Raw genomic sequence first — 20225 nt, 5'->3', positions numbered from 1 at the left:
CGAGTTCAGACGCCATTCGTGATCCACCGAGCACCGACGGCTGAGTTCGTCCGCCCTGGCGTTCAGAGAACCTGCCAGGTGTTGAACCGTCAGAGTCACGCCCTGACGTTCCAGCCATTGCCAGAGGCGCAGAGCCTCTTGGCAAAGGGTCCACGACCCCACACCGCCCTGTTTGTTGCAGTACCACATGGCGGTGGTGTTGTCCGTGAACACCTGCACTACACTCCCGTTGACAAAGGGGAGGAATGCCTTCAGTGCTAGGCGAATCGCCCGCAGCTCCAACATGTTGATATGGAGCCGGGACTCCGCCGGAGACCAGAGGCCTCTGATCTCCGCCTCTCCCAAGTGGCCACCCCAGCCTTGGAGGGACGCGTCCGTCACAACCACGTGCTCCGGTTGGGGAAGGGAGAGGGATCTGCCCCTGACCCAATCGCGGTCGGTAAGCCACCACTGCAACTGTCTCGCAGTGCCCGCCGAGATCAGGACATGGTCGGATAGGTTGCCCTGATGCTGGGCCCACTGAAACTTCAGGTCCCACTGCAGAGCCCGCATCCGCCATCTGGCGTGATGCACCAGAAGGATGCAGGAGGCCATCAGCCCCAGAAGCCGCAGCGTCAACCTGACCGAAACCCGGGATAACGGCTGAAAGATGGGAATCAGAGCCTGAATATCCCGGACCCGCCGTTCCGGAGGATAAACCCGAAACTGCGCCGAGTCGAGAACCGCTCCGATGAAAAGGAGCTTTTGAGAGGGACACAGGTGTGATTTCGGCACATTGATGGAAAACCCCAGCTCGTGCAGGAGGTCTGCCGTCATCTGAAGGTGGTGGACGACTGTCTGGGGCGAGCCCGCCTTCAACAGCCAGTCGTCGAGGTAGGGGAAGACTGAAACCCCTAACCGGCGCAGATGAGCTGCGACCACCGCCATCACTTTCGTGAACACCCGTGGGGCGCTGGTAAGGCCGAATGGGAGCACGATAAACTGAAAGTGCTCGTGGCCTACCGTGAACCGCAGGTAACGCCGGTGGGCCGGCAGGACGGGGATGTGAAAGTACGCATCCTGCAAGTCCAACGCTACCATCCAGTCTTGTGGGTCTAGAGCAGCCAAGACCTGAGCCAAAGTCAACATCTTGAACTTCTCCTTCCGGAGGAAGCCGTTGACGTTCCGTAGATCCAAGATAGGACGCAGGCCTCCCTTGTCCTTCTTGGGTACCAGAAAGTAGTGGGAGTAGCAACCACACCCTACTTCTGGCCCAGGAACGCGCTCGATGGCCCCCTTGGCCAAGAGGGCCGTAACTTCCTCCTGCAGAAGTGTCAAGTGGTCCCCCGACACACGGTGGTTCTGCGGTGGCATGGCTGGAGGAGTGGACTCGAAGGGGAGGGCATAGCCCCTTCGGACAAGCTGCAGCACCCACCTGTCCGATGTTATCGCGCGCCAGCGGGAGTGGTGATGGCGAACCCTGCCACCCACTGGCGTCACGTGAGCCCGAAAGCTCGGACTAGGAAGGCTTGGATGCCGCAGCGGAAGGAGGCGTGGACTGACCACGACGCTGGCCTCTACCGCCACCACGGCGGAAACCACGGGCGCCACCGCGCTGGGGAGCGCTCTGCGCCGCGTGGCTGGCAGCACGTGTGGGACCTCCCCTCCCTTGGCCACGAAAGGGCCGAAACGAACCCGTCTGCTGGCGCTGGGTCGAGAGACCCAAGGACTTGGCCGTGACCCTGGAGTCCTTGAAGCGCTCCAGCGCGTGGTCCGCTTTGTCACCAAATAGGCGACTGCCATCAAATGGCATGTCCATAAGTGTATTTTGGACGTCTGGTGAGAAGTTGGCAGATCTCAGCCAGGCATGGCGACAAATCGCCACCGTAGTGGACATGGCCCGTCCCAGTGAGTCCGTGGTGTCCAGACCACAACGGATCGAGTACCGCGCCGCATCCCGGCCTTCAACCAAGGCCCGGGTGAGCTTGTCCCGCACTTCCTGGGGGCATTGCGGCAAACACTCCTCGACCGTATCCCACAGGGAGTGGGTGTAGCGGCCCAAGAGGCACGCGGTGTTACAAGACCGCAGTCCAGCGCTCAAAGAGGAAAACACTTTTTTTCCAAATTGGTCGTACCTCTTTGATTCCCGGTCGGGCGGAGCCGACGGAAATGCGGACTGTGAAGTGGAGGCCTGGAACACCAGACTCTCCGGGGAGGGATGGGTGGACAGGAAGGCAGGGTCGTCCGAGCAGGGACGGTGACGCCTGGCAACGTTCCGGTCAACCGGCGCACCAGAAGCGGGCCTGGACCAGGTGCCCAGAAGGACATCCGTCAGGGCCTCATTAAACGGCAGCAGAGGCTCCTGGGGGCATGACTGCGGTTTAAAAACTTCCGTCAGAATATTCGGTTTGACCTTCGCGACGGGGAGCTCAAGGTGTAAGGCCTTGGCAGCCCTCATCAGGACCACCGAATAGGCAGCACCCGCCTCGGACGCCACAGGGGACGGAGAGACAAACCCAGGGTTGGGCGACTCGTCCAGGCCACTGGCATCACCCAGATCACCTACCCAGTCCACATCGTACTGGCAGGCACGGGATAGAGGGTCCTCAGACCCCTCCCAACCCTCTCCATACTCCTCCTCGTCATACCCATATTCTGGGTCGACGATATAGACATCGGGGTCAACGGGCCCCATCGGCGTCGGGTCCGGCGTCGGCCGACGCCGGTCCGGCTCCGAGTCCGGAGTCGGGGAGGAAAGGGGGGTGGCGCCGCGCGGCGTCGGTGCCGGGGACCCGACGCCGGCCGGAGCCGACGGCGGAGTCGCCGCACCACGCGGGGGCGGTACCACGGGTTGGCCCACAGGAACCGACGCCGGAGAGGCCGGGAGACCAGCCGGCGACGAACCAGAGGGAACCAGCGGCGCCGGGGCCGGAGCCACCGGCGGCGCCGGGGCAGGAGCACCCGAACCGCTCGGGCCCCCAGACGGGACCGACGGGCCCGCAGGCGCCGAAGGCCCCGCCGGAGAAGACCTCGCCCTCATAGCAATGAGGAAGGCCTCGATCTCCTCACGCGACGCGCCTTCCCCAGGGACCGACAGGTGTGGGGTAGACGGCGTCGGCGACCCATGCGGGACCGCGGGGGTGGGGTCACCCGAGCCCCCGGCCGCAGCACGCGGGCGTCGGGGGGAGTCGGGGGTGCGATGGCGACGCCCCGACTTCTTGTGCTTACCTGACGAGCCGGAGGAATGGTGGCGACTCCCGGAGCGCCCATGGCGGCTCCGCGACCGTTCCCTCGACCGCTCCCTCGACCTCCGACCGGACCGGGACCGCTCTCGACGCGGGGCCGACAACCGGAGCTCGAGAAGCTTGCGGGACCGCTCCCGCCTAGCTTTTCCAGTCAAGGCCCGACAGTCGACGCAGGACTCCACGTCGTGGTCCGCGCCCAGACACCGGAGGCAGAGTCGATGGTGGTCGGTGACCGACATCAGGCGGTCGCACTCGTCACAACTCTTGAAACCGGGCATCCTACCGGCACCGTAAAGATCAATCAGTTAACAAAAAACTTGGTCAAAAGACCGGAGTACTGCTCTTCGGATCTGCGCTAACTGGCGCGGAAAAAAGAAGAACTGACGTCAGCGCGCGGAGGCGGCGTCTATATACTCCAGCGACGTCATCACGGCGCACGACGCCGACGACGCGGAGCCGCAGGGGACGCCTGCAGACGACGCCTACCGACGCGCAGGGGTACTGCTACGCAAAAGTTTCCGGATCCAGACTGACGCCTGGGGATATTCTAAGGTAAGGAATCTAATACTAACCTGTTTCTTTCAGATTTCGGGGCTATCTTTAGGGAACTGGTTATCTTGCTAGCCTCTCTAGTGTAGGTCAGTAAAAGGAGCAGAGTGCAGAAAAACCAGAGCAAGGCATTGTGGAGGCGGAAAGGGGATGCATAATGTTGGGTGACCTGCACCTGGGTGACAGGTTCATCACCTTCGCGGAGGCTAGAGAGACATTTAGTATGGAAGGTGGAAAAAATGTGCAATTCGCTAAGCTGTCCGGGATGGCTAGTGAGGTGTGGCAGTGCTTCCTGTATAGGGCTCAGGCATGCACTACTCTGTGGGTACCACTCACACAAGACATTTCATATCACACCTTTAAACAGCTATTAAAACCGACGCACCATAAGTCCCATCGAAAGCCAAGCGAGAATGGGAGGAGGACCTGGAGGAGTCACTGACAAAGACTGGGAGATAACATGCGCCTTGGAGCAACATGTAGCGAGCAACAATGGTTTTAAGCTGGTTCACTAAATGGAGCGCACGCACCTCACACCGGAGCAAATGCACACATACCCACAAAAATCACTGGCATGTGCCAGATGTAGCACCCCGACAGTCACATTCATACACATGACCTGGGCATGTGACCCTGTTCGGGAATTCAGGAGGGAGGTGGTGACGAATCGGACCAGGAGAGCCAGCATCTCCATAGAAAGCACAATCAATCAGTGCCTGTTGGGGTTAATATCATACAATACCGCACCCAGGAAAGGGAAAGATTAGATACAGATTAACTTCAAGGAGATTGAGGCAATAAACTACCGCACTTACCCTAACAATAGGGACAGTTAAATGCTTATTTATGGTGTACAGAACCAGAAGTTCAAACCCCCTAAACTTCCAAAGGGAGAATCTTCCAAACTTAAATTACTCTACAGTGGTTCAGCACAATGTAAACCTTATCACTCATATTAAAGAAGCTTCAAGAAGAGATTGGATTAGAGCCCTGAAGAGGTCTGTAAGGACGTAAAAGCGTGGGCTACGGTTCCGAATCGATTGTCAAAAGAAGAAAATGAATAAATAATTTGTTAGTCAACATGCCGAATGGATATTATGTACTGTAAAAACATGGATCATGTGCATTCATTATTAGAAGTTGTGCTGAACTCTTACTTTAATATGAGTGATAAGATTTAAATTTTTTTGAGTGCTGAACCACTGTAGATTAAATAAAAATTTAGATACAGATTTACCTCTCTGGGCTTAGTACTTGGCAAGGACCGTTTAGCAATACACTGGTCTCTTCCAGGGTGCCCATATAAGTATCCTGGCGAAATGAAATTAAGGAATGGGTGCTTGTGAAAGAAAGATGAACAAGGGAGGTACGTACAGATGAAAGGGTGGAGGATGAATTACAGCTATGGGAAAACATGCTGAACAGGCTTATGAGTCCTAAAGGGGAGACACATATCGGGCAAGAGGAATCACAGCTGTAAACAATCGGCTTAGCCTGATGGGATAGGCAGAGCGGGGGTGTATATGCAAGGGTAGAGGGGCTATACTTGCAACCACAATACCTCTTAATATGAAGTCTGCGATAGGCCACAACTGCAGAATGCGGTCTTTCTCTTTCTGTGTTAAATGTGTTATTGTGTCAGAAGGGGTGGGGGAGGAGGTAATGTTGGGGGATTGTTACAGGTGTGATTGTATGAAGACTGGAGCCTGGTCATCAGGCATAACATTTAATAATGATATATTAAAAAAAAAAAAAAGATTTAACTAAGTTATGGCTTTGCATGTGCTGTGAAAAAAAGTGCTTGAACTGGGATAAGGAAATCAACACCAAGGTATTTTTGCCTACTCTTGTCGTTCTGGCCCATGCAACTGTTCGGAGGCCTGGTAGACAGCCCAAAAATGAGACATACATTTGGCAACAGAAAACGTTGTTTGGACAGGTGTCTTAAGAATGGCTTGAAAAGGCTGTATCCAACTTGCCCTCTTCCTTTCGAAATATCCATTTTACTCCACAGTGGACTTAAATACTCGGTGAACACTTGCGACCTTCCAGCTACACTTTCCCCCATGACCACTAGACTACCCATTCAAGTCCATTTTCACATCCACTCTTAGCCTGGCACCTGACAGTGTTTTCCACAAACAAATCTGGCAAGAAGACCTATCCTCAGTCTTGTCAGCTAGCTCTCTGCCAGGCTCTTTGGAAAACATTACTGGACAGAGAAAGGCGCTTTGTACTCACGTGGCTGAAGTGAGGTGCTTATGAACACTTCTACTCTCCTTAAAAAGCATCCTGCAATGACAGAAGCCGGCAGACATTGAAACAATATCAACCTAGACAATTTAATATACTAGAAATTCTCAACAAGTAAAACAAACTTACAAGGTGAATGTGGGTAAGCAGAACATGACTTTCAGGACACACTACTACCATGCCAACTCAGCTATGACACTACATGTCTCCAGCTATATCTTGTATCTAGTTATTCACATACTCCAAGTACTATGAATTTTAGAAATCTATGATAAGCCCCACAAAAAAATAACTCCTTTTATACTGTGTGAAAAACATTAAAATTCTTAACTTGAGAGAAGACGTTCTTAGCAACATAAAAACAATAAATGCAACCAGAAAATCTGAACCAACTAAGGTTTAATTAAACCCCCTGCTGCTCCACATCTAAGGAACAGTCTATGTTGTAAATAGAAAGTGGCACTTGATAGAGCAAGAGGCTGCTGGCTAAATACAAACCAACATCTACATTCCTGTGGTCTGAACTGGAGATTTGAGCCCTAGGCAGTAAAAAATAAGGATAGGAGGGGTCAGGGAGCAAATATCCAGTGACAGCACACTCAGAAATAAGGAATCTCACCTGGCTTGCATCCAGCCCTTAGGCCACAGCGGTTTCACCTCTGTTTCCATGAAGCTCTTGAGGTAGTCTTCAGCAGACTGGCTCTTGCTTGGCTCCAGCTCATAGCACCCCAGCTTGATCTTCACCAGGTTGCAGAGCAAAGACCTGCAAAGCAGGAGAAAAAGGGGGTGAGGGGGTGCAGCAGGAAAGGGAAGAAATTATTACTTGTGGTCCCGGTTCTGCATCAAAGAAACTTCAATTGGTGTCAGAAAAAATGTACTGCTACATAGCAAAAAGTCCAAAATGCACAAATGTTACAGACCAGCGCCAAAACTATCAAAAGCAAGACTTTCCAACTCTTAGTTTATAATAATCAAAAACCACTTCTCAATGGCAGTAGTTACATGTCAAAGTGTTGAGAAAAAGAGCAGTCTGATAGCCATACATTAGAGAAGTTATAACTACCCTGTCCCTTTAAGGTGGCAGGTGTTTCCTCTAACCATGATGCAGTAGATGCCTTGTACTGCCAGTTGCTTCAGAGTTAGAGCTTTTTGAAGCAATTGGTGGCGACTACAGGAACATTGAGGTTTTTATCCCCAATCATCAAAGTAGGAAGGCAGGGGTGTTTAATACAATCAGGATTCCTACAATGCAGAACCAGGACTAAAAATAATCATTTCTCCTGCATCATAGAAGATCCTTTGGTGGTCATAATTGTGCTAAATAGTAGCAGGCGAATACATGGCCCCCTTCAGGCTCTCTGTCACAGGGTATACAAATTCTATATTAATGTGAAAGAATAAACAAACATTTTTCAGAGCAACTTGTAATAAAAGAGCCAGCATTTGCACAGTTTTGTTTTGCAATCTAGTGTGAGAAATGTATGAACTGATTTCCAAGTGGCTACCTCACGTGTCTCACAAAGGAATGTTTCTCTGCTACTTTAACTGTACTGAAATGGGTACCTTGGAACGATGATAGATAATAGACAGGACACTTTTAATGGAGTATTACACAGTTTTGAAGTGCCCAAACCTTGGCAAATGTGATCACAGCTGCGAAAGAGCTGGGTGGATTTGTGTATGTTTATATTTTATGTAAATAGAACTCAAACATGTCCGTGTCTCAAAAATTCTCGGATGGTATAAATGGATTGCTACTAAAAACTGCGTCTGGATAATATGAACACCACTTTTGGGAAGACTGATGGGCTTTATTAGCATGAACACTGTATAGAGATCAATTGATAAAAGGACTTGAATTTCACTAACCGTACAAGCTGGAGGTATCTGTGACTAGGTACGCGTTATGAAACCATATGAAAAGGTTTAAAAGGGGGACTGATTCAGCATAAAAGAATCAGATTTAACTTCCACGTAGGCGAGGACATTTTTACCTCCTTTCTGTAAGCCTTCTGAGAAGTCTTTCACAAAGTAATTCTAAAAAGCATGCTTCATTAGGACGCTTCCTGTAAGATGCAATTGCTACACGTACGCCTTTCGTGGGTAAGAACTTACGCATTTTCTGAGCTAAATGTAATAAATATGGGGGAGAACCATTTTGTAGTATGAAATGAGAATGTGACCGTGTCTATCTGAGAAAAATGTTGTTCATTGTCAGACGGTAGAAGGGTAATATTCGATTGGCTCAATAAGATGACTTATAAAACTTTAGTATATGGTTCAAGAGATACCCAGGGCTAGTAAGTTAAATGGCAGCAAATGTATCACCACTACAGTGACGGGGTAAAACATGATTCTATGCCATCCACAGCTGCCTTGTCAGGCCGCTTGAAACCTGTTAACTCTACATGGCAAAATAAAACCTTTTTGGCAGGTCAAATGCTTCCGTCTTAATAAGCCACCCCTAGAAAAGGCCTTGGTAGGCCACCAGATAAGGCCATTAATATAAAAAGGAATGGCCTGTTCAGTTTGAGTTTAACTTGGCTTGACCATGAAAACACAGAAACCGACGTTTTCACTGTAGCATGCTCAGTGGTCTCATTGGCTAATATGGAGTTTCACTAGCCACTGCACTAAATGATCACTTCCATTTAAGACCACCAAAGATATTATTTCAAGGTATCAAATTAACTGTTTCACTGAACCAGATTAATTGGTAAGATGGTGAGACCTTGACCTCTGGGCCAAGGCCAGCACTCTCCCCAGCAGCTCTGCCTCACTAGGACTCTCCCCAGCTGCTCTGACACCAGCAGTGAGAGTTCGAGTCAGCTACCCAGCACCACGCGCCAGACCCGCCCTGCTGCCTCCTGGCGACCCCACTACCTCTGTTGCTTTAGCCTCTGGTGCCTGAATTTACTAAACTGTACTTTGTGGTGCTTTATTTTTGTTATTGTGCTGTGTTCTTTTTTCTACACTAGACTACCCTTCGTGTGCCCCTTTTTCCGCCGCTGCTGACCCTGCGGCCCGGCCCTCCGCTCCAGCCGCTCCCGCCTCTGCCCCCCCCTCCCCCTCCCCCTACTCCGCCCATCCGAACCTGGACCGCGCCCAGCGCCAGAACCCCTGGCACCGCAAACACCATTTCCTCTACGACTCCAGCAGCCTCCACGTGCTTAACGGCGGACGATCACGCACCTGCTGCCTGGCCGCCCCAAAGCGCACCCAAGACCCCTTCTCCTGCCGGAACTGCAGCTTCCGCAGCATCCGGCCTGCCAACCCACCGACCGGTGGGTTGGCGGGCCCAACTACCTCAGGTGCATTCTTCTCAACACCCGCTCCGCCAGCAAACACGCTTTCCTGACGGAGACCTGGGTGAACACCTCCTCGGCACCCGACATCGCCATAGCCATCCCGGAAGGCTACAAGATCACCCGCAGGGCCCGCACCAACAGAGTAGGAATCGCCTTCGTCCATAGGAACACTCTCCGAGTCTCGACCAACACCGACGACACCCTCAGCACCGCCGAACACCTGCACTTCCATATCCACACCGATCCCAACACCACCCTCAGAGGAACCCTCGTCTACAGGCTCCCCGGACCCTGACCACAGTTCAGCAACTCCATCGCCGACGTCGTCAGCACACACACGTCTTCGCCGCCATGGACTACATCCTCCTCGGGGACCTGAACTTCTACCAAGAGAACAACAACAACACCAACTCCACCACCCTGATCGAGAACCTCGTACTCAGACAACTCGTCACAACACCCACCCACTCCGCCGGCCACACGCCTGACCCAATCTTCTCCGCAAGCACCCACGTTTCCTTCAACCACACCACAGAACTCCACTGGACCGATCATCACTGCATCCACTTCACCTTCCGGAAACCCACCACGCACCACCACACCCAACAGATCCCTCGCCGCTGCTGGAGCAAAGTCACCGAAGACTAGCTAACCACCACCCTCGCCCATAGCCCCCCTGCCGACCCGAACGACCGACCGACCCCAACACCGTCCCCCCCGCAACCTCAGACAGTGGATCGATGACTGCGCCAACACCCGCGCCCCGGTCAAGAAACCCTCCAACAGTCACACCAGCAAGAAAGGCAGCTGGTTCACTTAAGATCCAAGCAAACCTGCCGAAAGTTAGAGAAGAACTGGCACCACGAGCGAACACCGGACAGCTACGGAGCCCACAAAAATGCCACCCGTAGACACCATCAGCTCATCAGAGCCGCCAAAAGGGCCCCCTTCAAAGACTGCCTAGACAACAACGCACACAACAGCAAAGAGCTCTTCAACATCGTGAAAAACTCTTCAACCCCAGCTCCAACACAGACGTCCCACCTTCACAAGACCTGTGTGACGCACTTGCCACCTTCTTCCATCGCAAGATCGCAGACATCCATGACAGCTTCAAAGCCACGATCACCACGACAACCACTTAGACCCCCGCCCCCATAGGGCCTGAAGGGTGAAGAGGGTCCCCTGTATCTCCCTTACTAGGTCCATGCCACTGCCCCTGCAGCTTGGCGAGGTGAAAAACGACAAAGTCGACATGGCACCTTGCCAAGGGGCCATGCCAGCCAGCACTGCCCGTAGGTATAGGTTAGTCACCCCTCTAGCAGGCCTTATACCCCTAAGGCAGGGTGCACAATACCATAGGTGAGGGAAAATCTGCATGAGCAGATATGCACTATACAATACTTAAGTCAATTCTTAAATATTATAAGAGCTAGGGAGGCCATAAGGAGTACATGGGCTGGAAACAACACTATTTCTCCTGCACTATGATGGCTTCTCTGAAACCCGGAGTGTTTGGTACCAAACAGCTCATTATAATAAATACACACAAATGCCAGTGGGAGATTTATTAAAACATACTCAGAGGGCACCTCAGAGGTGCCCCCTGAAAACCTACCGACCCTGGTGTGGTTACTGACTGGCTTTAGGCCGCCTGCCACACACAGACATGTTTCTGGATCCCTGGGGAGAGACCCTCTGCTCTCTGGGACCAGACACAATGCACATCCTGGGCAGAGGCGTCACACAGTGCTCGAAGGGGAAGCTTCAAAAGGACTGCCGCCTTTGTAATCCGAACCTCAGCCTCTGCTGCTAGCAGCAGATGGCAGCACCCGGTTTACACCCCCCCTTTGGGCAGGAAAACCGGCGGGATAACTTAAAAAGGCCAGGAGGTGGGCCCGCCTTTACCAACTAGACCCCTCAGGCGGAGGAGGTGAAGTTAAGCATGCTCTTCACTTGCCTCCATCTTGAAGATTTGGGGACTCCTCCAATCAGGGATAGGTCTATGCCCTTTCCCACAGGAGGGTGGCATAATAATGGGTGTAGCCACCTCATGTAAGGTGCACATTGGCCCTACCTACTACTCCCCTAAAATACCCCCTGAATGTAGTATTTTGGTGTCTTCCCTAGACCTAGGAGTTAGAATCCTGCAACCTATGAAGAACGACGAAGAAGAAGAAGCCGTGCAGCACAGCCTGAAGACAACTACTGACTTTGCCCCAGCCCTACCAGCCTGTCTCCAGCTTTAAAGAGACTGCAAAGACGACTATGCATGTCCTATGGCAAGCACCTTCCAGAATCCCAAAGAAGACTGCCTGCTCTTCAACAAAGACCAGATCTCCAAAGGAGGGTGGCTCTGTCCAGAAGAATCCAACTGCAAGGACTCTGGATCCAGCTGGACCAGCGGCTCCTGCCCACTCTGCACCTCACGGCCCAAGTGGCTCACCAGTCCAGTGAAGTCTCTCCAGCAATCCTGGCTTCAAGTTCAGCGGTGGCTGACCCTCCTGGACTCCACGCGGACATCTGCAGCCTGAATCCAGAGGCTCCCCCTGACCGTGACAGGCTCCAATAAGAGGACTTAGACGTCTAAAGGCACTCCTGCTCTGAAGCCCCTGTGCCTTGGTGAGCTGAATCAACGGTACCCATACGAACCCCTACATTTCTACTTACCGCTGCTGTTGTTGGTCTCCCCCTGCAACCTCAGAAGTGACTGATTATGGAGAGATGCACCACTGTATGAACTTATTCCAAATGATGTAAACGGACAGAAGATCCTTTGTATTAAAGTCTTTTATTCGAATGTAATCATAAAACAGGCTCCAGCCAACGTGTTTTGTTCAATGATTATTTAACTTCCACCAGGGCTCGAATAGTATGTGTGCGGTGAGTAGTCCAATGGTGGGGTATAGAATATGATGGATAAAAGGCAAATATACTTTAGATTGCACTGTTAACCCCGTGGTCCATATGTGGGAACCAAAATCAAAGTCAGTTAAATTGATAACTGGAGATATAAAATGATGGGGCTCCCATGTGTGGGCCGGCATCAATACCTCAGACGCGAGCAGTATGCGTCCTCTCTCCAAGCCGGCAATTGCATACATCCACAGACTCTTTGATTAATTGCTGCGTAAGGAACATAGCAGTGAGGTGTGGCATCCACAGTCTGCCATTGGTCTGTCTTCGTGCTAACCTCCGGGGCGACACCTGCAGCCTGTTCGTTGAAAGCAGAAACCTCATTTAATAGTATTAGGTACCTGACGCTCAAGTGCACCCAGTGCTGCTGGTGGTGTATGTTTGGTGCTGCTTTGTGCCCGCTGTGCCCTCCATCAGACAATGATATCCAATTTCTCCTCCGCTCCTATGATCTACTACAACCAGGTAACGATTCATTCACCCTGTTTACACACACAATCATGCCCTAATCCAACCCATCCCTCCGAATTAACACAGGGTACCAAGACCCAATCATAGAGGAGTAAATCTCACACAGAACACCCTAGCTACTTCTAAACCCCATTTCAAATGTATACTACTCAATTGTAGATCGGCCACAAGCCATGCAGCGAATATTGCTGATCTTATCCTCTCACATAATCCTGACTGAAACTTGGTCAAATGAGTCCTCTACACGCATCCTTGACATACTGGTACTGGTCTCCCTGAACCATGGTATTACTAGATGAGACAGATAAGATAGACCTGGTGAAGGCATTGCCTGCATACACCGTAATAGCGTTTCTGTGAAACAATCTAAGTCAACTATGTTATCCTCATGTGAATACCTAAGCATTGGTCTCATGCAATTACAGTCCAGTTTGCAAACTGCACATGTTCTATCACCCTCCAGCGGACAACCTTTCTTTCATTCAATAGTTTATAGATATCATCACAACTAATGCAGGTCAACATGGAATCCAAATCTTGCTCAAAGACCTCAGCCTACACTGGGACGATCTAAATGACTCCGCAATGAACAGCCTCCAAACATATTTTTCAGACCTAGCCCTGATTCAGGATTGCAACAGCCCCACTCGTGACAAGGAATCAACCTTATACCTTGTTACTGCCAGGGCCAATTACATCCAACTCGAATCGATCCTCCCTTGTGATTGGTCAGACGACTTCTATAAAACATTCCTAATTAATGAAGATGTACGAGTTACTTACCTTCGGTAACAATGTTTCTGGTAGAGACTATTCTAAACGCAGATTTCTTAACGTAGAAAACTTTGCTACAGCATCCCTGCGCCAGGGGGACAGCATCACGTGACTCCGCCCAGGCGACGTCGGCATACTTGACGTCAGCGAAGTCACATAAGTCCCACCCCGGCACGCCTATGTCAGTTTTCTTCGGAGAACTTTTCCGCGCCACAACTCGGAGCCATCAGACAAACTGTGGGAGCATGGAAACAGTGTGCGAAAGAGTAGAAAAAGTGGAAAAAGGAATGGTGACGAACAACACCATAAGGAGCAGTGCCAACACTGCAGTTCCGAAAGGCAGGGAAAGAAGAAAGAACAGAGCACAGTCCTGAGCAACCACCCAGCCAGCATCTAGACAGTTCCTCCCTTGAGACAAGAAACATATGCAAAATGTCATGACAACATGTAGCAGGGAATAACCCCAACCAAGAACAACGAAGGGGCACCAGTTCCAAGACAAACAGGGAACGACAACCCCCAAGGCAACCCCAGCACAGAGTGCGACAACCCCCCCAAAGGAACAAAGGGCAAGGCACGGCCAGATGACCCCAACCCAGAGGTTAGCAGGGGGGCCAGGACCCTTAGTAAAAAAGAGGGAGAGGGGAGGGATGAGAGTAAAGGCAAGCCTCAATCGTGGAGCAACCAGAGCAGAGGGACACAGGAGTACCTATGGACCCATCCTCCAAAGTGTCAAAGAGGAGGAAAGGAACAAGAAATAAGACAAACCATCCTGTCAAAAGAACGAAAGAATGCACTCACAAAAGACACCCACCCACCGGGAGGCGAGTGCAGAAGACCAAGCCAAAGGTCCTTGCAGAAGGGGGAGGAAGAGCAGGCCGTGAAGGAATCTGCGGCTAGAATCGTCTCTACCAGATACATCGTTACCGAAGGTAAGTAACTCGTACATCTGATAGAGACTACTAGCCGCAGATTCCTTAACGTAGAATAGATACCCTAGCCATACCCATGGGGAAGGAGGGTCAGCGAAGGGGGGCGCTAGGTGGCGCACTAGCGAATGACTGCCACCTCGTGAAGCTCTCGCCGCCCGCCGAATTAACTCCTGCAATTATCATGCTAATTGGCACCCCCGGGGACTCCTGCCACCAGCGATCGATAGACATGCCCTGCTAGACTCACCTGGCCGATCCTCAGCCTGATCGGAGACCAGTTGCTCCTTGGCTTCCGTGTCCGCGGCCACTGCGGCACCATCTGCGGGGACCCCCCGGGCTCGGGTGACGGCGGAACGTCGGCGAAGACACACTGGGCTGGCGGTAAGCAGGGGGGGGACGTCCCGTTGCCCCCACGAGGCTTAAAGACTGGGATCGCTGTTGCGGGCCTGGGCCCTTGAACGCCTGGTTCTCCACCCCCGGTACCACGACGACCTGTGGGGGCCGCGTTTGGCTGACTTGTAGCTGGAATCCTTCTGGCGGCTGGGGCGGCGCATGGACATCGGCTTGCCCACATTCCCTACCACCGAGGCCGCGGGTGACGAGCGCAACGGGCCCTTCTGTCCGACCGGTGGTGGGTACTCGCTGTGCAGTGGATTTGCCTGCTGTATTGAATCCAGGGAGGCCCCCCCCTAGGAAGAAGGCTCTCCATCCTGCGACCTGGCCCCCTGAAGTCCCTGCAATAGTCCTGATTGCTAAGGGGCCACCTACACTAAAGGACCACAGCGTGCTGGGCGCCTACTTATTTTACTTTTGATGCGGTGTGTTGCCACCACAGCACCGTGCTAGAACCGCTGGAGAGGGACCGCATAGCGCAGCGGAGGAGTAGCTCTGCGTGGTATCAAGCGCCTCTGCGCGCTGTTTCCCCTACCGTGGGGCCACCACCCTCCCGCATAGAGGGCTATTCATCGGGCCTGGCTGGACGCCACCATGGGCAAGTCAGATGCCTGCCAGCCCAAAACTCACCTTTGAGGTTTCCAAACGGCTCACCTGGACGGGGCAAGAGCCATCTACAAAAATGGGCAGCAATGGACCACTTGGAGCCCCAGCGGACAAGCCCCCAGAGATCCAGGACATTTTGCGGGAGGTCTGCCAGGGATTTGCCACAATTGCGGACAAGGTGGACAGGATGTCCTCACGAATGGATGCTATAGTCCACAAAATGGATGTCCACGAGGAGCGCATAACTGAGGCGGAGCGTCGCATATCGGACTCGGACGATGCGACTGCCAGACACCTCACAACTTTCTAGAAGGGATAACCTGTTACGAGTCATAGCATCTAAGAACGAGGATTTAGAAGCGAGAAGCAGACGTAACAATATACGCATCTTAGGGATTCCGGAATCGACCAATACCGGACGCATGAAGGAGTATGTTGAAAAAATGCTGTTGGCGGCGATAGGAACGGAGGCCTTCTCTCCCCAATTTATTGTTGAACGGGCGCATAGATCATTAAGCCCTAGGCCCAAACCAGGAACTGCTCCAAGGCCTATAATTGCTAGACTCTTAAACTACAGGAACCGAGATGTGGCGTTGCAGGCAGCACGCAGCAAGCAGTCTCTGTCTTATGAGGGAAATTCCTTCACTATGTTTCCAGATTTCACACCAATGGTCCAAGACGAGCGGCGTAAATTCCTGGATGTAAAAGCGAAACTGTGCAAGGCCCAAATTGACTATGCCCTCCTTTACCCAGCGCGACTGCGAGTCACTCATCAGGGTCGGCAACGCTTCTTTACAAAGCCACAACAGGTAGACGAGTTCCTCAAACACCTCAGGCAATCAGCTCGCCCTAAAGAAGGAGAAACAGAAGGCCAGCAGTCGCAGATGGAAGGCGCGGATGGGGAAGAACAGTAATGCACCCTGGAATGTGACTATTCTTACGTTGTATCTTGGTAACTGAGTATTGTCGTATGAGCTGGGGATAAATGCTATTTGAACTGTGTCTAATTATGGGCGGGTGACCCCTGGGCAGCTGGACGCCGACTCGCCGGGCCCCCCTATATGCTCGTTGGGGCTGCAGCGTTGCTGCACCTGGCTCCGAGGGGATGAACCTCCACAGGGAATTCCCCCCAATACCCTTGCCAATAGTTATGGCAGGGGATGTTCTTCTTTGTTATTTGGATGACTGGGTCGGGAGGGCTGGGTGGGCGTATCATGCTGGCGTGTTGGGGTTGCTTCAGTGGGAGGGGGGAGGGACTGGGAAGGGAAACGGGACGTTGAGATTTGTATTATGGTTTCTACCAGCACTTTTGAGACAGGGAATTGCATGATGTTTCTCAGGCTAATTGGAGCGCAGCACATACTACATAGGTTATCTACATCTGCGCGGAATACGAAGGTTTGGCACAGCGCCGCATGTTTGGAATTATCGATCACATGTCTTCATGGCTAGTAGCCTGGGTATGCAATTAAACATTCTCACATGAAATGTCCGGGGGCTGGGAGACCCCAGAAAGAAAAGGCAGATATTGGCGTACCTAGACTGGCACCACACCCATATAGCGATGTTACAAGAAACGCACTTTTCGCCTCTAAAAACTAGCACATTCGCATCCCGATGGGCCATGCATAGTGTTTTCTCCTCATATTCCACTTATGCTAGGGGTACAGCCATATTAATAAAGAAACAAGTGCCATTCCAACTGGTAGGATCGGTTAGCGATGACCAGGGACTGGACTGCATGATCTGGGGGCACCTGGGTCTGGAATCGGTTACACTGGTATGTTGCTATGGACCAAATGTAGATGCCCCAGATTTCTTTTCTTCCTTGTGGGAGGCGGTGCGACAGTTTGGATCCAATCACATTATATGGGGAGGTGACTTTAATGTGACATATGCTCCGGCCTTAGATAGGTCGCACCCTGCCCCGCATCATCACACTAAGGCAAGCTCCACACTCGCGGACATCATTGTGGATAATCACTTGTTGGATGCGTGAAGGTATCTGCACCCCTCGGGTAGGGAAGGTACACACTTCACGGCTTACGCTGCCACCTGGGCACGACTAGACCTTTGGCTTGTGTCACGGGGGCTTGGCCCTGCACTTTGTAAGGCACAACACCTGGCTAGGACTTACTCTGATCATGCCCCTGTATGGCTTGCTTTCTCATACGCAGATTTTAGTCCGCCGCGTAGCGCCTCAATACACGCATGCTCTCCGATACAGTCTTCCAAGAAGAACTGCGTGAGGAGGTGCAGGATTTCTTTACACGAAACAAAGGATCGGTACAAAGCGTAGAGACGATATGGGAAGCCTTTAAGGTTACCATTGGGGGTTCTGCATTTCTAAAGGGTCGGGAGTACTCAAAGACATTCTCGCCACACTTTCCAGGCTAGAGCGCGAGTTGCAAACACTAGAGGCTCTACTGTCACGCGCACCGGATTGTGAGACACAAGAAAAATTTAGGTCCAAGCTTAATGAATACATAGAAGAGGCACAAAGGGAAACATACTTTCGGGGTAAACACTGGCAAGCTCGCCGCTATGGAGAGGGGGAACGCCCTGGTAAAACTTTAGCAGACGTAATCCGGAAACCACGTTACTCTAAATATGTGATAGAGATGGAAAGGCCAGATGGATCGCCCTGCTGCGACACTGCGAGTATACTTGACGGCTTCACTAGCCATTATGAAGCCCTATACACCACTTCTGGCTCCCGAGACCTAGATCTGGATGACTACCTGGGAGATGTAGCCCTTGGCTGGCTGAGCGACGTGCATTGGGAATTCCTATGCGCACCGTTTGAACTGGACGAAACGCGCGAGGCCGTAATGGGTCTTCAATCCGGCAAAGCCACAGGAATGGATGGCATACCGGTTGAGTTTTATAAAACTTATATCGATTTGCTAGCCCCTATCCTTCAGGAAGTCTATGAAGAGTCACTAGACGTTGGCACTCTCCCTCCCTCCATGAGGGAAGCACTCATTATTTCTTTGTTGAAACCAGACACACCGGCCCATTTATGCGGATCATATCGGCCACTCTCACTTCTTAATTGTGATGCTAAAATCTGAGCTAAACTCATCGCTAACCGAGCCTTTTGTTGGAACATCTGATATTACCGGACCAGTCTGGGTTTGTCCCTGGCAGATCTACCTCCCATAACTTGAGAACCCTTTTTACACTGATGCATAACGTTGCCCCTGAACTGCCACTGGCTGCGATTTTTTGTAGACACAACGAAGGCCTTCGACTGTCGAATGGAGGTATATTTTCGGTATAATGAAGCGCATGGGCTTCCCACCTCTGTTCTTATCTTGGATACGCCTTTTGTATCATCTACCCGGAGCAAAGGTGCTAATCAATGGTCAGCTGTCACAGACATTCCTGATTACTAGGGGTACACGACAAGGGTGTCCATTGTCCCCGCTGTTTGCCCTGGCGACGGAACCATTGGCGGCGCGGTTGCTTCAGGACCACAATGATATGGCCCTGCAATGCAACATGAGACAAATATTGGTCTGTATGTATACTGATGACATTACACTTTACGTGCGGGATCAACAGCGTAACTTGAACACCCTACTGAGAGAATTTATTGTCTTCGGCCGCCTGTCCGGGGTCCAGATCAATTGGGGGAAGTCTTGTTTCTTCCCACTGACGGACGCGGTAACGCGATTTCCCTTGGACTATCCACTGGAATGGTGCGAGGAGGAACGACGATACTTAGGGATTGGAATCACCAGGAACAAGGAAGAGCTTATGAGACTCAACTACGGGGTGGCGCTGTCTCGTATCACTGACAAGGTAGACCGCTGGATAACGCTTCGACTTTCTATGGCAGGGAGGGCGTCACTGATCAAGATGGTGATCTTGCCCCAGCTATTATATTTGTTTTTACATATTCCGTACTCTCCGGGCGGCACTTTTTTGCATCCCTCAAGTCTGAGCTGATCCGATTGGTGTGGGGAGGCAAGCGAGCCAGACTGAAATGGTCGGTACTTACCAGGCCTTATGAGTCGGGTGGGTTTGGCATCCCAGGTTTGAGCTCTACTACATTAGCGCCCAGGCACACTACTTATATTATTGGATTCGACAGCCCAGGTATATGCCGCAACTGGTGGCTGAACACTGGCTGTTACACCCCATTCCGATAGAGGGGGCCATATATATGGTCTTGAATACTCGAGAACGCACACAGACCACTGTCAATGCCACGATCACGGCGTGGCAGAGACTTACGTAACTCTTTTATCATCCAGACATGCCTCTCTTACAAGAAGCCATCTTTCATAAGCTACAGACGCGTACATCCCTCACATCATGGGGGAGCCTATATGAGAACGGTAAGTTCGTGACTCCGGCAGTGTGTTTCAGGATACACAGCGCACTCCTTTAGACATTTTCTTATATATTCGCCTCAAGCAGGGTATGAGGGCGCTACATGGTGACTTTCCTGCTGAACCTCCATTGCTCCCGCCATTGCAGGTATTGTTGCAACAGACCTCACCTAGGCGTTTAGTCTCACTGATTTATCGTGTCACACACACTCAACACAATGTGGAAGACTCACCGTCACGCTCCAAATGGGAGGCAGAATTAGGAGCTGAAATAACAGAGGAGCATTGAGAATATTGCGGTTCGCAAACTGAGCGTGTATTAGCCAGCAGCCGGCTTCGAATCATACATTATAAATACTTACACAGGTTGTATCATACTCCGGCCAGTATGCACAGACATCACCTGCGCGATACAGACCTATGCGATAGGTGCCATGCGCCGCGAGCTGATTTTTTACA

At 51.7% G+C, this 20225-nt stretch overlaps 1 protein-coding gene across 3 annotated transcripts in view; it reads right to left on the bottom strand.

The window, feature by feature from the left end:
- UBN2 (ubinuclein 2) overlaps positions 1-20225 on the bottom strand; it is a 647497-nt gene that overhangs the window by 239568 nt on the left and 387704 nt on the right. For all 3 annotated transcript variants that reach the window (XM_078640321.1, XM_078640331.1, XM_078640327.1), the window contains 2 exons: positions 6646-6789; positions 6015-6065 (listed from right to left, as the gene is read on the bottom strand). In XM_078640321.1, the coding sequence (XP_078496447.1) occupies positions 6015-6065; positions 6646-6789 (195 nt within the window). The remainder of the gene's footprint in view (positions 1-6014; positions 6066-6645; positions 6790-20225) is intronic.

Source organism: Lissotriton helveticus, chromosome 1_1 (genome assembly GCF_964261635.1).
Source record: "Lissotriton helveticus chromosome 1_1, aLisHel1.1, whole genome shotgun sequence".
In the NCBI taxonomy this organism is placed as follows: Eukaryota; Metazoa; Chordata; class Amphibia; order Caudata; family Salamandridae; genus Lissotriton; species Lissotriton helveticus.
Note: the sequence above shows the minus strand (reverse complement) of the source record. Positions and strands in the feature narration are given on the sequence as shown.